The following is a 22171-nucleotide window of genomic DNA, read 5'->3' on the forward strand; positions in this document are numbered from 1 at the left end:
TACCACCACTTCCTGAGCAAACAGCTGCACAATTATGCTGGTACCATTTTAGTATACATGTCTGATTGTTTAGAACCAGTGTTTCCTGTCTTGACCTTTGAAACACAACATCTTACTATAGTCTAATAATTAACGAAGGCCAATCACAAACTCGGTAATTCCGCAGTGCACAGCTGGTGCTCATGTTCACATTAAGGGAATCACCAGCCTGTGGTGCTCATGGAGACACCTGTGGGGACTCCAGTGTGGCCCAAATGGCAATGCAGCAAGAACTCGGTCCCATGAAGCTGCCATAAACCTCTTGCACAAAACAAGACCTCAGGATCATAGGGCTCTTTCTAAACCTTTCTATCCAATTTCAAGAACTGATTCCTAAAGTTAAAGGCTTAATTCTACCAAGGTCATGAAGAGTTGCATGATGAGGCATCTTTTGGATGTTTTGGCCTAATTGAATTCAACGCATAAGGCATCTTCAGTGTGCAGTCCTGAAAGACACTCCTGGCACAGCTGGAGCATTATTGTAACACACCTTCTGAAGCACAAGTGATCCAAGGGTATCCATCTCAGGTGTAAGTAGGAAGCCCAGTTTTTTTTGGCATGGAAGAGAGAGAGTTGGACCTCTTTCTGCAGTGGAAAGGCAATCAAATCCATTTGTCATAGTGTAACCACCTTTGCTTTACTGTGCCCATTATATGCCCTATGTAATAGGGACACTGGACAGTTTATGTCTTCATCCATTTGTATTTCACAGCTTTTATGTATCCTTCCTGATGTGGAGGCTGAGAAACAGAAAATGATTACTGAGTTATCATTCATCAAACAAAGTTTTTCCATAAAAAAGAAATTTCCTGCCTATTCTTGGCATTTGCTTCCATGTGAACCAGTTCACATCATTATCCAAGGCTCTCTAATTGTCTGCTAGTAAAGACCTGACTATGGAGAGGTTGTATGAGCCAGCTGAAAGCAGTCAGCCATGTGCTGACTTGAGTGCAAATCACATATGCTGTTGGGTGACTACAGTAGTTTCACGAATACAAGTCGCACGGATTATAAGCCACACCCCCGGTGCCTCGACAATGTTGCTGTCTTTGTCAATAGATAAGCCGCACCCCGAATATTAGCCGCACTTTCGTTCGTCGCGAGAATCCGTGCGCAGCTTTCACAAATTGGCCAATTAGTAAGAGGATCGCGGCATAGCGGGCTTTACTGGCTCGGGGCGGGGCCAGGCAGGCTCGGCCCGCTCATGGTTGCCGACGGGGCCGGGTGGCCCAGCTCAGTGCCACGGCTCGGCGGGGCTGGCCGGGTGGTGCTGCCGCCGCCGCCGGGCTCGCTGGCCCCCCTCTCCCGTCAGCACCGCCCCGCTGCCGCGTTCGCTCGCCCGGCTGGCAGGGCTGCCGCCGCCGGGCTCGCCGTCCGCCCCGCTGCCGCTTTCGCTCGCCCCGCGCCGCGCCTCGCGGGCGCCGCGCCCGCCCCGCGGCGCTTTCGCGAGCGGCGGCGCTTTCGCGGCTCGCGGCGGTGCTTTCGCGAGCGGCGCTTTCGCGGCTTGCGGCGGCGCTTTCGCGAGCGCCGCTTTCGCTCGCCCCGCCGGCAGGGCTGCCGCCGCCGCCACCACGCTCGCCGGCCGCCCCCTCCCGTCTGCACCGCCGCCACGTTTCCTCGCCCTGGCCGGCACTGCAGGCCCCCCCACCGCCGGGCTCCCCCACGCTGCTGGCCCCGATTATGCTGGGCTTCCCCCGCTGCCAGGCAGCCCCACCCGCCGGCCTTCCTGCTTCTGCCATGCTCCCCTGCACTGCTAGCCCCAGTTCTCCCGGGCTCCCCCGCCATGCTGGCTCAGGCTCTGCCGCCCGCCCCCCACACTGCTGGCCCCGCCTCTGCCAGGCTTTCCCACCTCTGCCGGGGCCGGCCGGGCTCCAGCTTGGCTTGGGGCTGCCGCGGGCTCTCACTTCCGTGTTGGCAGCTTTTAGAATTTTGTTAATAGATTAGCCGCCCCGGAATATTAGCCGCACTTCCGGGTTTCCACCAAAATTTTGGTCAAATTGGTGCGGCTTGTATTCGTGAAATTACTGTAATTGTCTCAAGATCATGTAGGGGCCTTAACCTGTGCCTTGGAATATAAGTCTCGTTGAATATATGGATAATGCAGTACTCAATATATGACATAGTCATTGTCATGTCTTAAATTATTTCTAAAGGGATATTTAGCCTCCATAAGAGTGAGTAGAAGATACAATTTTTTACAAAAATTTATACTTAAATTATTTTAGATTTACTGACTAGTTTGGTGATAAAGCCCAAGCAGAGGTTTGCCTCTCTGTGAGAAAAGAACGAAAGAATTTGTTTCAAGCCTCAGAAATTAAAATGCTTTAATCCAGTGAAACACTGTAAGCAGCCAGAAGAGCAATTATTGAAATCTGTACTTTACTTTTCCTTAGGCTTTTCTAGTCAAAATCCATGACACAGAAAAGATTCCTACAGAAGGTCACAGAGTCTACCCTGTACAATGTTCTACAGATTTTCCAATGTGCTAATCTTGTGTTCATCATCATCTGAGCAGCGTGCATGAGCACAGTGAAATCAACATTTGTGCTGAGGGAAGAAAATAAATGAAGACAATAGCTACTGGGGTTTTTTCTTTCTCCTATCACCAGGCGGAGTAAGTAGGAGACTAGATAAATATGGAAAGGGGGAATCAAAGCAAGAAAAAGTGAGAAGGAGGAAAGATTTTTTTTTTTAAAAACAAACACAAACAAACAAAACCCAAAGAAAGCAAGATATTGATGGACAGACATATAGAAAATAATGAGAAAATAATGGTATCTCTAAACCTGTATGAATGAACTTCATTTGAGGCAGCTATATGAAAAAATAAACAGACGTTCTCATTTCCCTTAAAATTAGAAAAAAAAATGAAGTAACTCTTTAAAATGTACTAATGAGTATACATGATTAAAACAACCTTCTAATCTAGGTCATTGTTCTGTATAGTACTTGGGTATGCATGAATGCATTTGGTGCAAAAATCAGGGAGAGTAATGCAAATATAGCTGAGGACAAGATCTGCTTCATTTCCAAAAATTACTGTGACTAAAAAACCTCTTTAATTGCACAGGAAAAATAATAATAAAATCACCACAGTTTTCACCATGTTCTCTAAATTTACCAAGACTAATCACATGTCACTTACTTGAAATACATTACCCAAAGCACAATTAGAAAGTCACTCAAATAGTGTCTTTTATCTCTTATTCAGCCTTGACTTTTAATCTATCATCTTTAGTCTATCATTACAGTCCAGTTGAGTCAATTAATACACTGCTCATATGCTACATTGATTCCACCATATAAGAAGGGTAGAATTTACACTCTGTCTGTTGGAACTGTATTAACATTTAATTAGTCCATGAAAAAGCCAAGCTTGTAATGCTGTTATCACATGGAGCAGTATGTCACAAAAAGGCAGAACAACAACAAAGAATTCAGAGCCCAAAGGTTGAAAATGCTGCTGGTTATTGCAAACAATTAAATTGTTCAAAGAGGATGTTAGTCAAGTGGCGTATGTAGTGCACATGGAGATTGTGAAAAAAGGTCATTAACACAATCACCTTTTCCACACAGAAAGTATACTTGTAAAATTCAATAGCAAAGAATACACTTTCTCATAGCCAAAGCCCAAATACATCCTGTTAACCAAAGAAATCCCCCTTCCCAAACTGAATGGCAATAAAAGCCTGATGTGAGGTTCAGCAGTGGTCTCCCAATAGACAGGAGCGATGAAGCACATTGCACTGAGAAGGAACTGTGTGTCCATCCCTGGCTGGGTGATAAAGGAAGGATACTGCTGCAGCACACTAGGAACTCTGCCAGGTCTCTTGTATCACCAGTCATATTTACAGCCTAAACCTCACCTATAAGTGCAGTTGTATGATATATTTCCATGTCTTACCTTCAAATAGTCCAGATCTGAATAAAGATGATAGTGGTATGTTTTCACAGGGGGAATATGATTTTGAAATTAACATGCTTAAGTGTAAAATAATCTTTCAGCAGACAGACAAATGCTTCTGCTTGAGAGAACAGCGTTTATGAAACAGCAGGCCCTTTAGTTGCCCTGGAAACTATATTTGTAAAGGGCTGTAACTTATATTGTCCTGGAGGCTTTTAACATTTGCATTAAAGCTTCAGAGGACAAGAACTGTCAGAGAGTATTTATTCACAAAAAACCCAAACTTCACTTTAAGAATGTTGAGTGGTGTATTTTTTTTTCCTGGGAAATGATAAATGATCTTTCAAGAAGCAAACCAAACAAACTCAAGAAGTTTGATATATTTGCAGAGTCTCAAGCAACACATTTAGGATATTGCACTTGCTGGTCAGGGTTTCACAGTGAACTTCAAACAAAATAGAAGGCAAAAAGAATTCATAAGAGGAATAACAACAGCATTTTCTGTTTGCTTCTGTTCAGCAATGACCGTCAGGTTGGCATCCAGAAACTTCTATCAGATTAGGCCGTACTCTGTAATCATAGATTTAAGAAGACCTCCTTAGAAAAAAAAATATATAAGATGCAGAAAGCTAAAGTTAAATATTTTATTTCAAATACTTTGTGACAAAATGATCTTTGTTTTAGGCCCAGAAGACCCTTTTATTTTCCAAGAACTATGAAAAATCCCCAGCCTTTCAGCTATTATCAGAGCTTCACAAACTTACCTTGTACAAAACACCCTGCAGAAAGTGCCAGCACATTTTCTATTGTTTTCTGACCTTAAAAACACTTTATAAGGAAGTCTTGATGCTCATACTTAAGCAAACCCACCACTGAAGTTACTGGGTGAAATGCTTGTTGCAGATTGAAGCAGAACAGTCAGAGTGATTCTGTTTGATTTTTCTCATTTCTGCATCAGTTTCTATTCTTGAAAAGTGTAAGGAATGGAAGCTGCCCCAAGATGAATCCTCTTTTGAGGGTCTTGCACAAGCAGGAGTTGATGACAAGATGCAGAAATTTATATTTATGACTTGTGTAATAAAAAATCCAAAAATATATCAAAAAGAGCGACCTTCCCTTGTTCACAGATATGCTCAGAGATGAGTTGAGGGAAAAGTTTTATGAAGTCCCTGCAATAACACTAACTAGGAAAAGAGACAGACAGAATGAGAAATTGAGAGTCCTCTGACTCATTTCCTTTGGGACAGAAAAACTGAATGAGGAAAGAGAGAAAATAAAAAACAGGCAGTATAGTTCTTTCAATAACTTTCAGAATAAATATGGTTTGTGTAGGCGATTGCGCACTATAGCCCATTTGCAATATTCAGATGTATTATTCAAATAGCAAAAAGCAAGCGCAGTGAAATCTTCACAAATAAAATCAGACAAAGAAAGATGAAAATGCTATTTTTTCACAGTATTTTATGAAAGTCACTTATATTCCTCACATTATAAACTTTTTATCTATTCTTTGATTATTTTGATTTTTCTGCTAAAGTATGCTTCAACCATGTGCTGCCAAGCATACTGACACAGGTAAAAGCCTATAATGTACATGGCAAAGTTCTTCTAACTCACAAGGTTGTGAAACTGGTCCTGAGAATTATAATCTGTTAGCAATAGGCTACAGAACAGTTTGCCTCCTCTTTTTAGTTTGACTAACCAGTGACTTCCTCAGGCTTCCTCTCAAGTACACCCATCATATGTTTACTTCTTTCTCATTGTGGAACAAAATGAAACCCAAATCCTCTACAGACAAACCAGTGCACTACCTCCAAAAAGTCTGCTGATAATTCTTTAGAAATGGCAAACAGAAAATAAAATAATGAGCATTTAAGGGCCATTTGAATTTTTCAGATTCTCCATGGCTTAGTGTAAGTTTCTTATTATTTTCATAATTCAACTACAATAAACTCTGGTATAATGTCATTTGTCTTTATCACACTATATCTCATACAGAATTATAATAGATAGCCATTAAAATGTACAAATTATGGATGTTTTGTCCTAAAACCAAGATGGAAATTCATTAAAAATCATATTTGTAGTTTTCAAGAAAGAAAAAAATGAAATGAAAAAAATTTGATTGTTCTGGAAAATATATAGATGAATAGCTGTTCTCACTTGTGTGAAATCATGTCATTGCTTTGGGTAAATAAATTCAACCTTTCATTTACATCTTATGCAGTTAATAACAAAATTACTGAAGCAAATACATTTAAAAAAAAAAAAAAGATTAAGTGGCTCATAAACATGCTCCATTAAACAGTAACATGAAACTCCTCACTCTTTTATGAACATCCTGCCCCGAGTCATGCAGACCAGAGGAAAAGCTTCATCTCAAATTGAAAAGAAAACATGACAGTATAGCTTAGCCCAGAGGAAACGGGAATATTTTAAACTGTTTCTTGGGGCATTATGATGCTTAAGATGAAGTCATTACTTATTAAATTCTTGACCCAGTCAACTGCAGCTGAAGTCAGGACACTTCCAATTTAATCTGATTGACCTCTGAATTTTGGAAAATCATCTCACTTCTCTTCCTCTTAGACTTCTTCCTGCTCTTTGCTATGTCTAGCAGAGCAATACGAATTGCCTGTTACTTGTGCACTTGGACAGCAAGTGCATAAAGAGAGTTGGGACTTGTAGATATTGCCATAACATCAATTATTAAATAATAATAAGATATAGTGAATTTCAGCCCAGAATTTGGTACATAAGGTTTGTGAGAAACCCCTTGGTTACACTGTGTTAGTGTTTTCTCAGCCGTAATGAGAAAACAGTCACTGGGAATGAAGTACCTTTACTGAAACACAACTGCAAAGTAAGACTAGTTTCAGGATATACTACTAGTGTATTTTATAGCACTGTATCACTAATTTTCAGCAAGCACATTTCTGTGCTTTCAATGAATTTGCTGCAAGACGTCTTTATCTGAATACATTCAACAACATTACTATGCAAGACCTCTTCCTGAACACACTTCAAGGCAAATTTAAATAGATTGTAAATCTTCGGCTCCTGATGTGACTGGATGCAATAGTGCTGAAAAACACAGATTATTACAGGGTATCATCTTGTTATCAAAATTAAGGCCTTCTTTGAGGGTCTGCTTTGTACCTCAGATATTTAAAAATAAATATAGCCAAAGTAATAGCGTAAGATAGAATCTGCCTATTTTGTATTGGGACAAGATAGTTTCTATCCATTCTGAAAGAGACAACATATTCACATAACATTTCCAAGGTAACATGCAAAGCCCATTGAATTCTCTATCAAAATTCCATATACTATCTTTTGTACCCCATACCAGGTACGTTATCTGCTCCAGAACTAATGCATTCCATGACTCATTCACTGAGGCATACATACTGGTTATAAATGATCTACTTCTTTATGGATACATGCAATTTTTTACGTTTTGAGGCATTTAAAGGTGGCACCTAGTAGGAATTCAAATTGTTTAAACAACTTTATTTGCTTATAACAATTTTTAATTATAATTTCTTTTTTTTAGTACAGTTTAGCAAATTAGTTCCTCTATATACATGTTTTTAGGGGGGATCCTTGAATTACTTTTCAAGTGGTTTTGATCATGAGAAAATAGGATTTTTGGTCCTTAACAGTAATTTATATTTTCAAATTGCTTAATAAGGTTTGGAACCTAAGCTGAAAACTGTTCCAGGATCCAACAAAGAAATCCATTGTTTTAACACCTGTACTAAATCAACCAACATTTAACTACAACACCAGTTTTAAGTATTTTACAAAAATCCATATCTAAATTATGGCACATATGACTAGGTATAAAGTTAAAAGCTGGGCTGCATTTACAGAAGATATAATCAGTCTAACACTATTCCTGTTGAAGTTCATGCAGCAGTAAATACAACGTGGCTGTTGTTACATGAGGACCTAAACTGACAGAACAGTAAAAAAAAAACATTTCTGGACCTTTTTTTTTCACTGATTGCTCATTCCTATTCCCAGTCTCTTCATGCCAGCATCGAAACCCATGCAGGTGTGAGAACAAGTTTGGAAGGCATCCATCTGGAAGCCCATTCTAGCTGGCTGTTTCTAATTCACATTAGCAGCCTCCCACTCCACTCAGTGCAGGGATTCAACTGTTATTGCATGGTGGAAACTGGTGAATAAGGGGGTGCACCCACATGCATAAGACTACTTTTTTTTCTGGTAATGATGATTTAAAATATCAATTCAGAGTAAAATTAGTCTGCTAAAAGCTGGTTTCTGGAAACCGGTAAAGAAACAGCTGGCCATTTAACTATTGTTTAACCCAAATCATTCACCTGTGAGACTGGGTTCCTACTGGATATCTGTTATTCCTGGAGTTTGGGCAAAGTCTAGACACTGTCTTTCAATGTTAGAGATTTCTGATTCCTATTCAGAGGACATTATCTGAGCATCACATGTCGTCACACCTACTCATGGTTTCCAAGCTTACTATTCAGGACATAAACAGCAGATGTGATGACATCACCAGTTACCAACAGGTTTCATGACCTCTCCTTTTATCTGATCTGTCTGTTAGCACTTTAGTGCCACTTGATGATCCACACAGAGATAAGATTACAAGACAGAAGGCTGTGTTGACAAAATACACCTGGCTCTATTACAGAGTTTCTGAACTCACAGGACTAAGCTTGACTGACACATTCCCAAAAGGATGCCTCAGGTGGGACAGTACAAAGTGCTACCCACTATAAGGAAAGGCACAGGCACAACTGACTTAGAATGGCAGAGAGTCCACAGTGCAGAAAGTGAGTGCACCAAGGTCTGTCACCATGTCTCTCTTCTTCTGAGTGTAAAGAGTTGTGCTGCACTTTCCTTGAGTCAGAGGAGAAAATGTATTACCTGGAGTTCCTGCTCTGTTTGCACATGCTATAAAACTGGCACAGTTTGTGCATGGAGCACCCAACACTGGAACAGTGTGCTTCGGATGCTGAAAGCATCAGCAACAGGCTGGTGCAAAACACAGTTTATTTCTTGTCTTTGGCGTTATATTTGACTGACACTGACATTTCAATGTGCCCAAGGACTAAATTAATTCTCAAAATGGATGGTAGAACCAAGACTCTGCTGTTTACTCATTGTTAAATGGACACCTTCTAGCCACTTACATGTCAGTAATTTTGTCTTGATAAGAATTTCCTCCATTCTTTGTGTACCAGACTAGAAATCCACTCATTTAGCGAGGGCAGGAGAGGAGTAAGAAATGAAGAATTCTATCTGCTGGACAAAGACTGAGAAAGCTAACTAGATCCTATTTTCCCTTTGGTACTCCTTTATCACATGAAACTCCCCAAAGTTTAACCCTGAAACTGCTCAGACTGAAAATCCTAATCAGCATCTGCAGCTGCTAATATTGCAATAGACATGTGATACAGTGATATAGTATTATGTCCAGGCCATCAGAGACCTCTGACATCTACACCAATCCTAAGAAAGTTTTCAACTGGAGATAGTATAATCAACTCTGAAAACAACTGCCAGATTTTCAGATGCTAGAGAGAGAAATATTTCTCTTGAGGATTAATAATTGGACCCCTAATGGCTTTCCCTCCTTCGTCTTTTCCCATACAGCCTGCTTCATGCCAGCTTTTGAACTACTATACCTGCTTGTTTCCAGATAGTTTAAGCCCTCCTTGAGAAAAAAACCCCACACCTTCAAAATACTGTGCACTTATTGTCATGTTACACAGAATCAGCTCACACTGTATCCAGTGTCTTCTTACATGTTGCACTGCTGGCATTTGCTGACAAGTGAAAGCCCTTGGCTCTTCCTTGGGGCTGATTTAGGGTCAATGTGGCTTTTGTTACCCTAAGAATAATGGTATTTATCCATTTAAGAGTCAAATATGGTAGCAGTCTCTGTAATGCCTGGGAAGTAGCATTGCCTTGCTCTCTGTTGCTATGCATGCTAATTGTAGTTGCAAAGGCCCTGTGAGCTTCCATTACAATTCCACAGAATTATAAGACATATGTTGTAAGACATACATATTACCTCATAAGCAATCTTAGCAAAATAACATTCATGTCTGCCCACAGACTAGGGAAACAACTTTAAGTTTGCTGAATTACCAACAGTGATGGTTTATAAATAACTCACATTCTCATATCAGAAACTGGACTAGTGGCATCAGTCTTTCTTACACATTTTGGTAGATCATCAAAATATCTTTCGATACTGAAGAAACTTGAGCTTTACAAACCTAAATCTGAAACGTGGTTCTAAAGAAGAAAAGACTTTTCCCTCATACACCTCCACTCTTGAACCCCTTAGTTGCAATAAGGAAGAAAAAAATCTCATTTCTAAGGTTTGTACCATTGAATAGAGCCATCTCCATTTAGGATTGTGCACAGTAAGATCACTGTAACTCAGTACTGTATCAGCTTTAGAAATGCTTTTTTTTTTTTAAATCACAACTTCAGAAAAAGGTTTTCAGCTGTACAAAGTAGCTGTAAATCTTTCATTTTTCAGTTTCTTTTCTATTTTTATAAGTGGAATGGCAGCAACTATCACACACAAGGGAAAAGGAGCTGAGATAGCTGTTATATCCCTGTGAAGAGAATTTCTTTGAGAATGTTAGTGGTTTATTTATATGTCAAATCCTTATGTTTAAAGGGGACCAGAAACTCTTAGCAAACTTCAAAGACATCTTCAGAGGCATGTAAGACATTTTGTAGGAAAGACAATTTCTCCTTACTTTAGGTATTATATCTTTACCCCAAGAGAATGAAATGTCTTTATGATCAGTAGCTAAGCTCAGTTTTTCAGTATACAATTGTGCTGAAGAAATGGGACTTTTGCAAAGAATGGCAAAAAGATTTGGCACAAAGGTGCATGACTGCGGATTCACTAATGGACAAGAGACAAGGTCTTGGGGCTGACTATTGTGTACACTTAGGGGAATTAGGAAAGTTCATCCTCCTTTCTGCAGTAATCTCCATCCCAGAAGAATGCTCTCTCTTTTGTATCTGGTTGATGCTCATTTTTGGGGGATCAGCAAAAACCTGACAGGGACTGGTTGCACAAAAGTGCCAGCAGGAAAAGGGAAAAAGCAAGCAAGCAAAAAAATATTTAAATTATTACACCCTCTGATGATACACTACCACTGCTACAAAAATGTCAGTTAAGGATAGAGAAAAATTCATAGTTTGATAAGTGGACAGTACCCATTTCAGTTCCTCTGTTCATTCTAATTGTAAAATAAAAACTGTCAATTTTTTCAGAATATGCTTTTAAGACTCAAGATTTTCATTACCAATAGGCAAGCTAAGAAAATCCAGCAAATTATGCCAAATTTTTCCTCTTAAACATCACTATCCTTTTCAGCAATGGACACTCCAGAAGCTATCATAAGAAGAAAATTCACTCTCAGGTAGAAAATCACTTCTCTCTTACCAAAGCCACTTCAACCATTGTGTTAACATTAATCGGTGAATTGTCAAGTGCAGTTTAAATTAGGAAACCCCTCATCAGGTTGTGGTCTCTTCAAAGGCAAAAAACAGACTAATCTTTTTAATAGTGCAAGCAAGAAGAAATGGACTATTGATAAAGCAGTTTATTTTGACTAACAGATGAGGCAAATTAAGTCAGCTGCAATCTCCTCAATCTACTGATGCCTAAAATAGAGAGAGCTGCATGGAGAAGGCCAAATAAGCTGCTGTAATCTTTCCATCTGGGGGAACTCAAGCAGCTATCACTCACCACTGTCATTTACATAACTGGTGGAGGAAAGAGGAAACTCACATACTGAACACGGAGATAGTGCTCAGTTTGTTTCTCTGTTTTGAAAAGCATCATTATTCCTTATATTTAAAAGCATATAGGAATGACAGAGCATTCATCGTAGCTAATCCAACTATGAACTTAAAATTAGGTTTCTTCAACTCCCTCAGCCCCTGCAGTGACAGCAGATTTACACTAAACCAGCATGGATTGGTAGAGAGATCAGCACAACAGCTTGCAGGGTGCAGTACCAGAATCACACAGGACATCCATGAGGGGTAATCCTCACTTTCCAGAGCATAGCACCACAGCTCTGGGATCCATAATACCAGGTGAGACTAGCATTCAAATCTTTGACAGCCATGACAGTAGTGATCAGGAATCTGCAGAGACAACCTGCAATGGTGGAAATTTGATCCTGGTACAGCTTCTGTTTCTCTCACGCTTGTTTGCCCTGCCATTACTGCTTCCATGTCCTCTCACAAACAAGCAGATATTGACTCTCTATATAGTTCACATTAAATGCTGTACCTGTTTAATTAAAACATACTGGGAAGAGATTATTACAAGCAAGAAGAATTTTTCGTAAATCAGGTAAATCTCCCTGAAGCCCTGTGAGATGTGGAAGAAGGAAAGAAGGAAAGAGGAAAAGAAGGCAAGAAGGCAAGAAGGAAAGAAAAAGAGAAGAGAGAAAGAGAGAGAGAGAAAGAAAAAAGGAAGGAAGGAAGGAAGGAAGGAAGGAAGGAAGGAAGGAAGGAAGGAAGGAAGGAAGGAAGGAAGGGACGAAAGAAAGGAAGAAAGAAAAGAAAGGAAGAAAGAAAGGAAGAAAGAAAGGAATAAAGAAAGGAAGAAAGAAAGGAAGAAAGAAAGGAATAAAGAAAGGAAGAAAGAAAGGAAGAAAGGAAGAAAGAAAGAAAGAAAGAAAGAAAGAAAAGAAAGAAAGAAAGAAAGAAAGAAAGAAAGAAAGAAAGAAAGAAAGAAAGAAAGAAAGAAAGAAAGAAAGAAAGAAAGAAAGAAAGAAAGAAAGAAAGAAAGAAAGAAAGAAAGAAAGAAAGAAAGAAAGAAAGAAAGAAAGAAAGAAAGAAAGAGAAAGGAAGTCCTTAGAAGGCATAGACCTCTTTTCAATTTCTTGTGGGCAAATTTTTTAAGTCCTGCTCAAGCACAGTATTCTTTTTCAGCTTGATGATGCTCAAATTAAGGACATATTTTATGTACATCTCTTTTTAAAACTGTGTTTATTAGTGTTATTTCATTTTCTAATTTTGTGTGGGTGGATAATTGTTTTCATCTTCTAAGAGGTAATAATAAGCATATTTATGGCAATTGACAAAACATTTCTACATTGTAGGGTATGAATGAGTAACCTATGAAAAAAAAAGCACAACTGCCAAGTTAAGCACTACTTAATTTTATGTGCTAACCACTGTAAAAAGTCAATTATATTTACCTCTATAAAGTTGTACAAGATGATGCACAAACATATGTTACTAAACCCAATAATTAACATCTTGCTGCAGAACAAATATCTGAAATGTGATGTTAAAGTGAAATATTGCTCTGTAACATTTTTCATATTAACCACACATTTCTTTCAACACACATCTCTGGATGATAAAGGATTTCTGTAGCTCCTGAACCACAATTAAAGAAGTAACCATCCTTCTTGTGATTTTTTTGCACTTCATTATTTGCCGTAGAGCCACACACTAGATCTACATTTCTAGGATTTTTCACTATTTCAAATACTGATGGAGAAAACAGCTCTTCTGTATACATATAATGCACTTGGTGATTTTATTTCAGGAATCAACTCATGAAGTAAATTTATGCAGAATATAAACAGCTGGACAACAAAGTAGTAACTATGTTGCTTCCTTAAATTCCTCTAGGTATGTATCTTAAAAATTTGAAGTAAAGCAAATTTCTTCCATTAAAAGTTTCCCAGAGGAAGGAAGTAAGGAAGAAAATCACACAATCTGGAAATTTTGAAAAACGCAAAAAGTTATTACATTTTACTCATTGATAGTCCCTCATATCCATCCATCATAGTCAGCCAAAGACAAAGATCAGCTCCAAAACTTGAACCAGTCTCTTCTTCTTGCACACTTTCCTCGTCTTCCATAAAGCAACAGTCTTATAGGAGTTAATACTGCCTGAGTTCTTCCTGTCATAAACCACAAACATTTCAAATCCTAGATGAAATTTTCTTACAAAGTTATGAATTAAGCAGAAAATGAAGTCTGTGTGAAGCCATGCCTTTCCCACACTCATAATAGACTTTCTAACAATTATTCCCTCTTGGCACTACCAAGAGCTTACAAGGAGTAAGAAACAATGTTTTTCCAGCTCATCTCTGGTTTTCCGTATGTGCCACCTGCATTTAGTTATGTCTGTACCACTTTATGGTAACACAGAAGAGAGATGTAAAGACAGGAGTATATGGCCTTTTGCATCTGAAGAAGTTAAAGACAATAACTAACCATGATAGATAGAAAACATCATTTTATGCTAGCTAATGTTTTCTGAAATGTCAAGAGAAAGAATGCACTGCATCTAAACTGACAGAATAAGATGTTAGAAAGAACATTTCTATTCTAGTTAAAATGGCACATGTACAGACAAGCACACATTCAGGGCTGTGCTTAAAGCAGATGAAAAGAAATTGAAATCTGCACTGCCTAGTTGTTGTATTACACTGGTTATGTCTAGCACACTGCACAATTCTAATTCTAATTCTAGGGAAATCAAGATAGGGAAAAAACTTAGAAGCCTGAATGGCAGAACATACCAAGAGCAGCTACTCCTTATAATCAACATTTTGTCATAGGAGTTTAGCTTTCAATACGTCCAAAACTGGATGTTCTGAGCAAAAAAAATTAAGGAAGAAAGTAATAACTTGATCATTTATCCCATAGAATCACCAAAATCTTTAAACCCAATTTGGCAGCCACTGAGCTCTCTGAGCTGCACAAACGCACCTGAAAACTATTTTTCCATGCTCAGTAAGCATGTAAATGAAATACAGTCCATAATTACTATTATTACGTGCATTTTTTTGCTATAAACTAGGGTCTAGGCAATAACATTTTACCATTTTGGAATGAAACCCCCCTTTGGCTCACTTTAATAGCATTAAAATAAAGTAACAAGACATGTGGAGACAATCTAAACCACACATGTTAAAAAGGAATGCAACCATATAGACCTGTAATACTGTATTGCCCTTGCTGTTACTGTATTGCCACTGCTATATAAAAAGCCATAAGTTATGCACTAACTTTGCAAGGCTTTCAAACTGAGTCATTTCAGGCTTGTTCTGGACTAAAAGTTTAGCTTCTGAGGCTGAATACATATTTTTTTTTTTTTTAAATTTCTGCACACATTGTTTTACCTGGTTTAAGCATTTTCCGTAGTTGACCTGATCACTCTAGTTCATTTATATTACTTTTGCTTATCTTTGTATGTTAGCACAACATAAAACATAAAACATAACACCGTACTACGCAGAAATGTAGGCCTATGGAAACACAGTACAGATCTTGGGAGACACAGGAGGTGGTGTAGAGTACAAGCATGGGATTATAAAAGATGCAGCATAGATTTAGTATTGAAGATAACACCCATAGCTATAAAAAAGACTCCCCAGTGATCAGTTACAGAAATATGAACATGAAGATGGACAGATCTGGAATTAGTTGCAACAAAGAGAACAAAGGATAAGCATTCACCATGCATAAAAGAAAACTATTTTAAAAATTTAGATGAAACATGGAGCTGTAGAACAACAAAGGAAGTGAAATGCATATTATCAACATTAACATGAATATCCTCTTCCTTCCTGTAAAAGACTCCAGAAACTGCCAATATAGACAACACCACCAGCAGAATGAAACCACCACTCTTAGAACTTGAAGAAGTAGGAGGAGAGCCTAACATCAAAGAAAGTGGGTAGAAACTGAGTGTGTAACACTATTAGCTTGGTTTTTTTTAATTATTTTTTGAATATTTTTTTAATAGAAGGCCTCTTTTCCTTCAGTAGTAATGGGACCTTGCCTATTAATAACAACTAAACTTCTCAGATAAACTGTTATTGACTATGTCTCCAAGTCATATGATTCTTGACAGTTTCTCAAAGGCTTCCTGTTTCTCAACCAGGCAGAACCACCAGCATGCTGTTAATTTTTGGAAACCCATGAAGAGTATCAGCGTCAGCAGTCTGCAGACTCAGGAAGCCAAGAGCATACTAATATTTGTGTGGAAAAAGATCCTGAAGTCTACATTCCATAAAAAACCCTACACTTCACCCCCTACATAAAATGACTGTGGTCAAGACCCGACAAAGCGTATTCCACAAATTAAGATACCACTTAGACTAGGAAGGAATAAAAACCCCAAAACCTCCCACACTTTTAACAATCTTTCAATGTGTATTAAATGTGAAATGAAACTTAGATATCGAGAAACTCTAAAAACAGCATTGCCCATCTTTGGAAAGAGAGGAAAATAGTGAATTCAAACAGATTATTAGTGGATAGATATATCTGCAATTCTAGAGATATTCTTGATACCAGTATTTGAAAAGCATCACAAAGGATGGAATAGTACAGTCCCTCACCAGTATTTTATATGCATGAAGTAGAAAACTGGAATTTTGCACTGAATAAAAATGACAATGGAGCTGAGTTGTCTTTGATTTACAAGCCCTTTTATTAGGCTACTGGACTCTGTCTTCTATGTGAGACACACAGGTGTGGAGATTAACAGTTCTGCCAGTGATGCGTTCATTATTTACCTTTTAAACACTAGCAGAAATAAGATTGACTTTGGCATGACAGTTCCTTGTGATATTCTATAATACTATTACATTAACCTGCAAACAGTTATGATCATAAAATAAATGTTTAAGTAATAAATTAATTATTTTAAGCAAACTATACCAATTTCCCCCACATCCCTTGCACAGTATACCTAATCCCAACTGAAAGTTTTGGTACTTGCTGAATCAATAAAAGTGCTATCATACAGATAAATAAAATCAGCTTTAAATGCAAAAAATAAAACAAAACAAAAACAATAAAAAATAAAAAAACAACCAAACAAAAAAACCAACAAAAAAAACCCACAAACCCAAATAAACTATCTAAAATCTACATTTGTTTCACCACACTTCTGAAAAAAAAAACCTTTCACTAGTTTATGATAGAACCATTCTTTTTTCTGCTCTTTGTAACTCATGCTGTAATTCAGATTTTTGTGAAAAATTTGCTCTTTCACAAAGATTTCTGTGATATGTGAGGGTACTTTGGTGGTGTATGATTTGGTTTTTAATTTTCTGGAAATAAGCATACATTTTTTTCAAAGGTGACAAAAATATTTAGAGGACTAAAAAAAGTTATTTAATGGTAAGACATGAAACAGTGCATATGCCAGCATTGAGTAATTTCTGTGAGCAGCCTTTGCCTTCCTTACCCCATCTGGTCCTCATGTCTCTAACACCCACTCACTGTGTTACAATAAATATTATATTAAGCTCCTTTGAGCAAGATTCTGTATTTCTGTAAGGGCTCTGAAGCACCTAACATATATTGGGAATCTGTAGAGGGGGAAAGAAAAAAAAAAGAAAAAGAAAAAAGGAGACAAGACTCCAAGCTTTTAAAACTTCATTTGTAGGTCCAGCCATCTGTGGATACATTAACAACTTACATGGCAGAAGCACTTTGTTCCGTGACTCTGAAGGACAGGAAAGAGTCCAACTAACATGATCAATACAATATTGATTATATACACCATTTATGTCCTTATCACAGTGTCAGACAAGACAAACAGTATCAACTCTGAAGTAAGCATGTCTTTGACATGATCCTAACTGGAATCAAGGTTCCCCCCAAGTACTTTGCATATTTTTTTAGATTGCACTTGAATATATATATATATTATCTATTACTATATTTCTATTTAGAAATAGCAGAACATATTAGTAGATTGGAATCTTTGAAGTGATGAACAAAATACTTATTGAGTAGAAAGATGAAGCTCAAGTTCTGTCACATTACTCTCCTGACACTCATTATCTCCCGGTACTTGCTTTCCTGCTCTCCTCTTGCCTTTATACGTACCTGTGTGTCACCTCTGGCATGGCATGGTATGATCTCCACAGACAGCACTGTGCTGTCAGAAAACTATCACTTGCAAATTAAATATGCTTTACTTAATAGAAGTTGTGTCAAACTTCTGCCAAAGAGAGGTTTGGTGTTACTCTGTAGAGAATTTGTACATTTAAAAGAATGCAAGTCTTAAGTGTGCCACAGGGTACACTCAGGTTCTGATGTGGCACTATTGAAGTTAATGAGGCTTTTGGCATTCAAAGATTTGCAAATGGGGATTCCTCAGAATTTGTGCAATAGAAGATGAGCATCTGTAAGCTCACTTCAGATAAAATCCCTTAACTTAGCTATGCTTAAGCTATGCTTTTTTAATGGGTTGAACTTGAAATAACATGAACTATTTGGTCTTGCTGACAAATTTCCAGTTTAACTTCAATGGAAGTTACTAGATCTGCAGTCTCCTAAAGCTCAGGCTAAACAAAAACAGTATTGACTCCCAAGTTGGTTCCCTGCCCAAATCACAGAGTTCTTTAACAGAATACCAGTCTCAGTGATTGGTGCAGGTATTTCTGCATTTTTGGATACTTTGGATATCAGATATAAATTTAAATTCAGATATCAGATATAAATTTAAATTCATTCACTTACTTGGGGCTAGGGAGCAAGGGGTTGGGAGAGAGAACAGAGCCTTTCATGCCATTGCAGCTCTGCATAGAGCATTCCTGCTTCCCTGACATGCCAACTGCATGCTGGGTCTACAAGCACAGGGGCTGTCATGATAATATCCAGTGTCTGGGAAGCAGATCCCACTTGCGAGGAAAGGTCCATTCTAGCCTTTACAAAACAGGCTCAGCTAATCTCAGGCCAAACAAATAAAATTTGGATGATGTGGCTTTTACTTATCTTTAAACTTCCAACCATTGCAAAGTTGTTCTTTGGAAAAGGAAAAAAAACACCACTTCTTTGTAAGGGAAAAGTCCTTTCCATGCCTGGAGATGGTCTTCAAATCAGAAGACTTATTCCTTGCCAATATGCCACAAATCAGTGTGCATTTCTATGTGACACAAGTTCACAGACCAGTTATTTTGCTTGACTCTGAGCTGGTTTCTGCCGCCTGCTATCAGCAAAGCATACTGCTTTGGGGATTGCATACAAACCACTGAAATTACTCTGGTAGGGGAGATGGTGGTGAAGAAGAAACCTAGATATGTTACATCAGATGTTACTCAACTATTTCTACGCATTTTCAAGGCAGTTTCTTGCCTGTTGACTGAGTTAAACTAGCGTGAAGGGAGAGAGCCAGCAGATTTCTTCTCCTCAAAATGTTTCGCATTCACGACTTTGGTTAGATAATTTAGTGAGCAGACGTTATTGTCAGCTTCTTTATGTTACTCATCTAGAAGAGCAGATGCCACACTGAGCTGCAGCTTGGCATCAAGGAAAGTCTGCCTCTGTGTCAGGATCGCCAGCATAGCCTGGACTCCCATAAGGACTAATTGGCACTCCAGTAAAAGGAGCTATCTTCAGCCCTATTAAAAAAGAATATTCTAATGTTTTTAGCATCCTTCCAGATGTTTTTTAAGAAGGCTCTTCTCTGTGCTCCTGCATTTCATCAGCTCTCCCCTCTCCTGGAAACTCTAAATCACATATTTAAAAATAGACCATCAGATTATCTGGGTAAATCATAAAGCTCAGCTTAGCTCTCTCTTCCCCTTCAAAATATACAATTTATTTTGCCCACTAGCTCAGCAGCGTGAAGCCATCAATAATCCTGTTTGTCTCAGTAACCCCACTCAGTGATTGTCCTGGAATATCTCTATTCTGTGCATGTATGTCACACTGGGGCATGCGTGTTTGTGTGAGCATGGAAGAAGGATCCAGGAATTCACAGTTCTGGGCACAAAGGTGCACAGTCCTGCTGTGTTTATGCCCATGTCAACTGTGTACATCCTAGCATCACAACATAGACTTACACAGTCACGGAGAATAATACCAGCATTTTGCAGATGTACTAAGTACTTCAATAATGCATTAAATTGTTGTTTAACACCATTTTGGATGACAGGAGCCATGTGCTTCTCTTAAGGGTAGGCATAACCAGTGCATGCGAGGAAGAACACAAAAATTTTTCAATTCCTCTTTCCCAGTGGTTCAGACGCACCACATAACAGAGCCTTCAGTGGCAAACCTCGAGTGCCAGCCCACACATTTCCTATACGTGTATCTCCTCATCCTCCTCCCCCTGCCAGTGCGGCCCATCAGGCCACGAGAGCCGGAGAAAGCCCTGCAGGGATATAAATAGCTCCTCGGGGAGGAGGGGAGAGCGCAGCAGCACGTTTCTAAAGATGCTAGCTGCAGAGGGAGGTTTTGCTGGATTAATTCAGAGGCGAAAGGGAATCGCTGGGAAGTTCACTGCCATAGTAGGCAATGTCTGTGGAAAGGGGGCCGCAGCTGCCATGGGGAAGCTGAAGGGGGAATGCCCCACTTGGTGGGAGAGCAGCGAGGTGGGGTTCCTCTTTGGGTGTCCCACCTATTTCACGTAGTTTCCTCAGAGCTCCCCCCCCCTCCCCGCCGCAGATGGGCTGTGTACAGCCACGAAGGGCCCGTGGCTGAGACAGACAGCGAGGATACGAACCAACTCGGTGGAGGTGCTATTACCTCACGCAGCTTATTGTCTGTGCCAAGTTTGCACAGAGCCAGGCGGTGTTACTGATGCGCTCTGCACTGCACTGGCTGTGCCTGCCGCGCTCTGAACTTGCCCTATGAGTGGGGCACGGTATCGCTGGCTTCCCTGCCCTGTCCCCAGTTTTTCTTGGAGAGCCAAAGCCGAGTGGTTCCGTCTCCCAAGAGCCGCCCTATCCCCCCGTGCTTCCCGGAAACTTTCGGGAACTACAGGCACAGAGCCTGCGGCACAGGTGCGCGCTCGCCCCTTCCCCGGCGGAGCAGCCCGGGGTCTCCCGCCGCGCCCTCCCCCCGGCGGGCCGGCACCGCGGGCTCTGCGGTGCTGCAGTGCCGGCCCGGCCCGGCCCGGCCCGGCCTCTCTCACCGTCCTCCAGAGCCGCTGCCGCTTGGCACTGACGGAGGTGGCGGTGACGATGAGGTGGGACACGGACACCACCAGCCCGAAGACGATGGCCAGCAGCGTCCGGACGGGAAGCAGCGAGTAGGACACGAAGGTTACCAGCATGAGCTGCCACATGCCCTGCTCGGGGGCGCTGGGCGGCTCCATGCCGTAGGCGCCGAGAGAGAAGGGGCAGCAGAGGAAGGAGAAGGTGAAGCTGAAGAGCAAGGTGAGCTTGACGATCTGCTGCAGCTGGGTGACCTGCAGGTACTTGACATTGGTGACGATGAAAAGGGAGAGGAAGATGATGCAGTGCACCGGGTGCGAGCCTTTGGAGATGGTCAGGCTGGGGCCGGAGAGCAGCTCCGCCAGGGCTAGGCTGGCAGTGAGCACGATGAGGACGGCCAGCGCCTTGAGGGTGGACGTCTGCTCCAGCTTCAGGTTGTAGCTCTGGAAGAGAGCCTCCAGCTCCTTGCAGTCAAACTCGTCCTCGCAGGCGATGGCATCCAGCAGCAGCAAGGGAGGGGGGTCCCCCAACCCGGCTCCCACTCCCGATGCCGCGGCAGCCGGCGGGGAGCAGCAGCAGTGGCAGCACTTCTTCCTCTTGGTCTTGACTTTCTGAAACGGTATTTCCTCCATGTCAGTGCCATTCATAAACCCGGGGAAGAAATGCTCCTCCAGGTGTCCCCCGCTGCCGCTTTGCCGCCTCGCTGCTCATACAAGAGGGGGGTCTGCGCGCAGGAGCCGCGGCCGCTCGCCCGCCGGCAGCCCCGGCGCTGCGCGGGTCCCGGGCGCGCCCGCCGGCAGGCACACGGCCCCTCCGCTGCCACCCGGGAGCCGGGGGTGGCTGGGACGGCGGCAGGAGAGTCTCACTCGTGTTAATGTGCCAATCTTCCTGCCTGCAGTCTCGCTTTCCCCTCCACCCTCCTCCTCCTCCTCCTACTCCTCCTCCCCTGGTGCTCCAAGGATGTTAATCTCCTAATGACACCAAAACACCATCCAAAGGTTTGGAATCAAACAGAAGGAGGGGTGGGGGCAAAGGGTGGGTGGAAGCTCAGAAAAGGGGAGACGGGGATAATCAACAGGCGGCTTTCCCTTCAGATAACGCTATTTGGAGGAGCGGGAGCTACAGAAGAAAGCAAACGGGCTCCCGTGAGGTGGGCAGCATTAAAAAATAAAATAGCGACTAAGGGGAAAAAAAAAATTAATCCGACCCACGGGTCTGGAGGAAAAGTACTGCAGAGAGGGCGGAAAGAAAGAAGGAGGCAGGG

The 22171-nt window shown here is 40.8% G+C and overlaps 1 protein-coding gene across 2 annotated transcripts in view; it reads right to left on the reverse strand.

The window, feature by feature from the left end:
• The window catches only part of ADCY1 (adenylate cyclase 1), a 153697-nt gene extending 132030 nt beyond the window's left edge, over positions 1-21667 (reverse strand). For both annotated transcript variants that reach the window (XM_033056283.1, XM_033056292.1), the window contains exon 1: positions 20886-21667. In XM_033056283.1, the coding sequence (XP_032912174.1) occupies positions 20886-21554 (669 nt within the window). In that variant the 5' untranslated portion in view covers positions 21555-21667. The remainder of the gene's footprint in view (positions 1-20885) is intronic.
• Between the last annotated feature and the right edge of the window lie 504 nt (positions 21668-22171).

This window comes from Catharus ustulatus, chromosome 1 (genome assembly GCF_009819885.2).
Source record: "Catharus ustulatus isolate bCatUst1 chromosome 1, bCatUst1.pri.v2, whole genome shotgun sequence".
NCBI classification, from domain to species: Eukaryota; Metazoa; Chordata; class Aves; order Passeriformes; family Turdidae; genus Catharus; species Catharus ustulatus.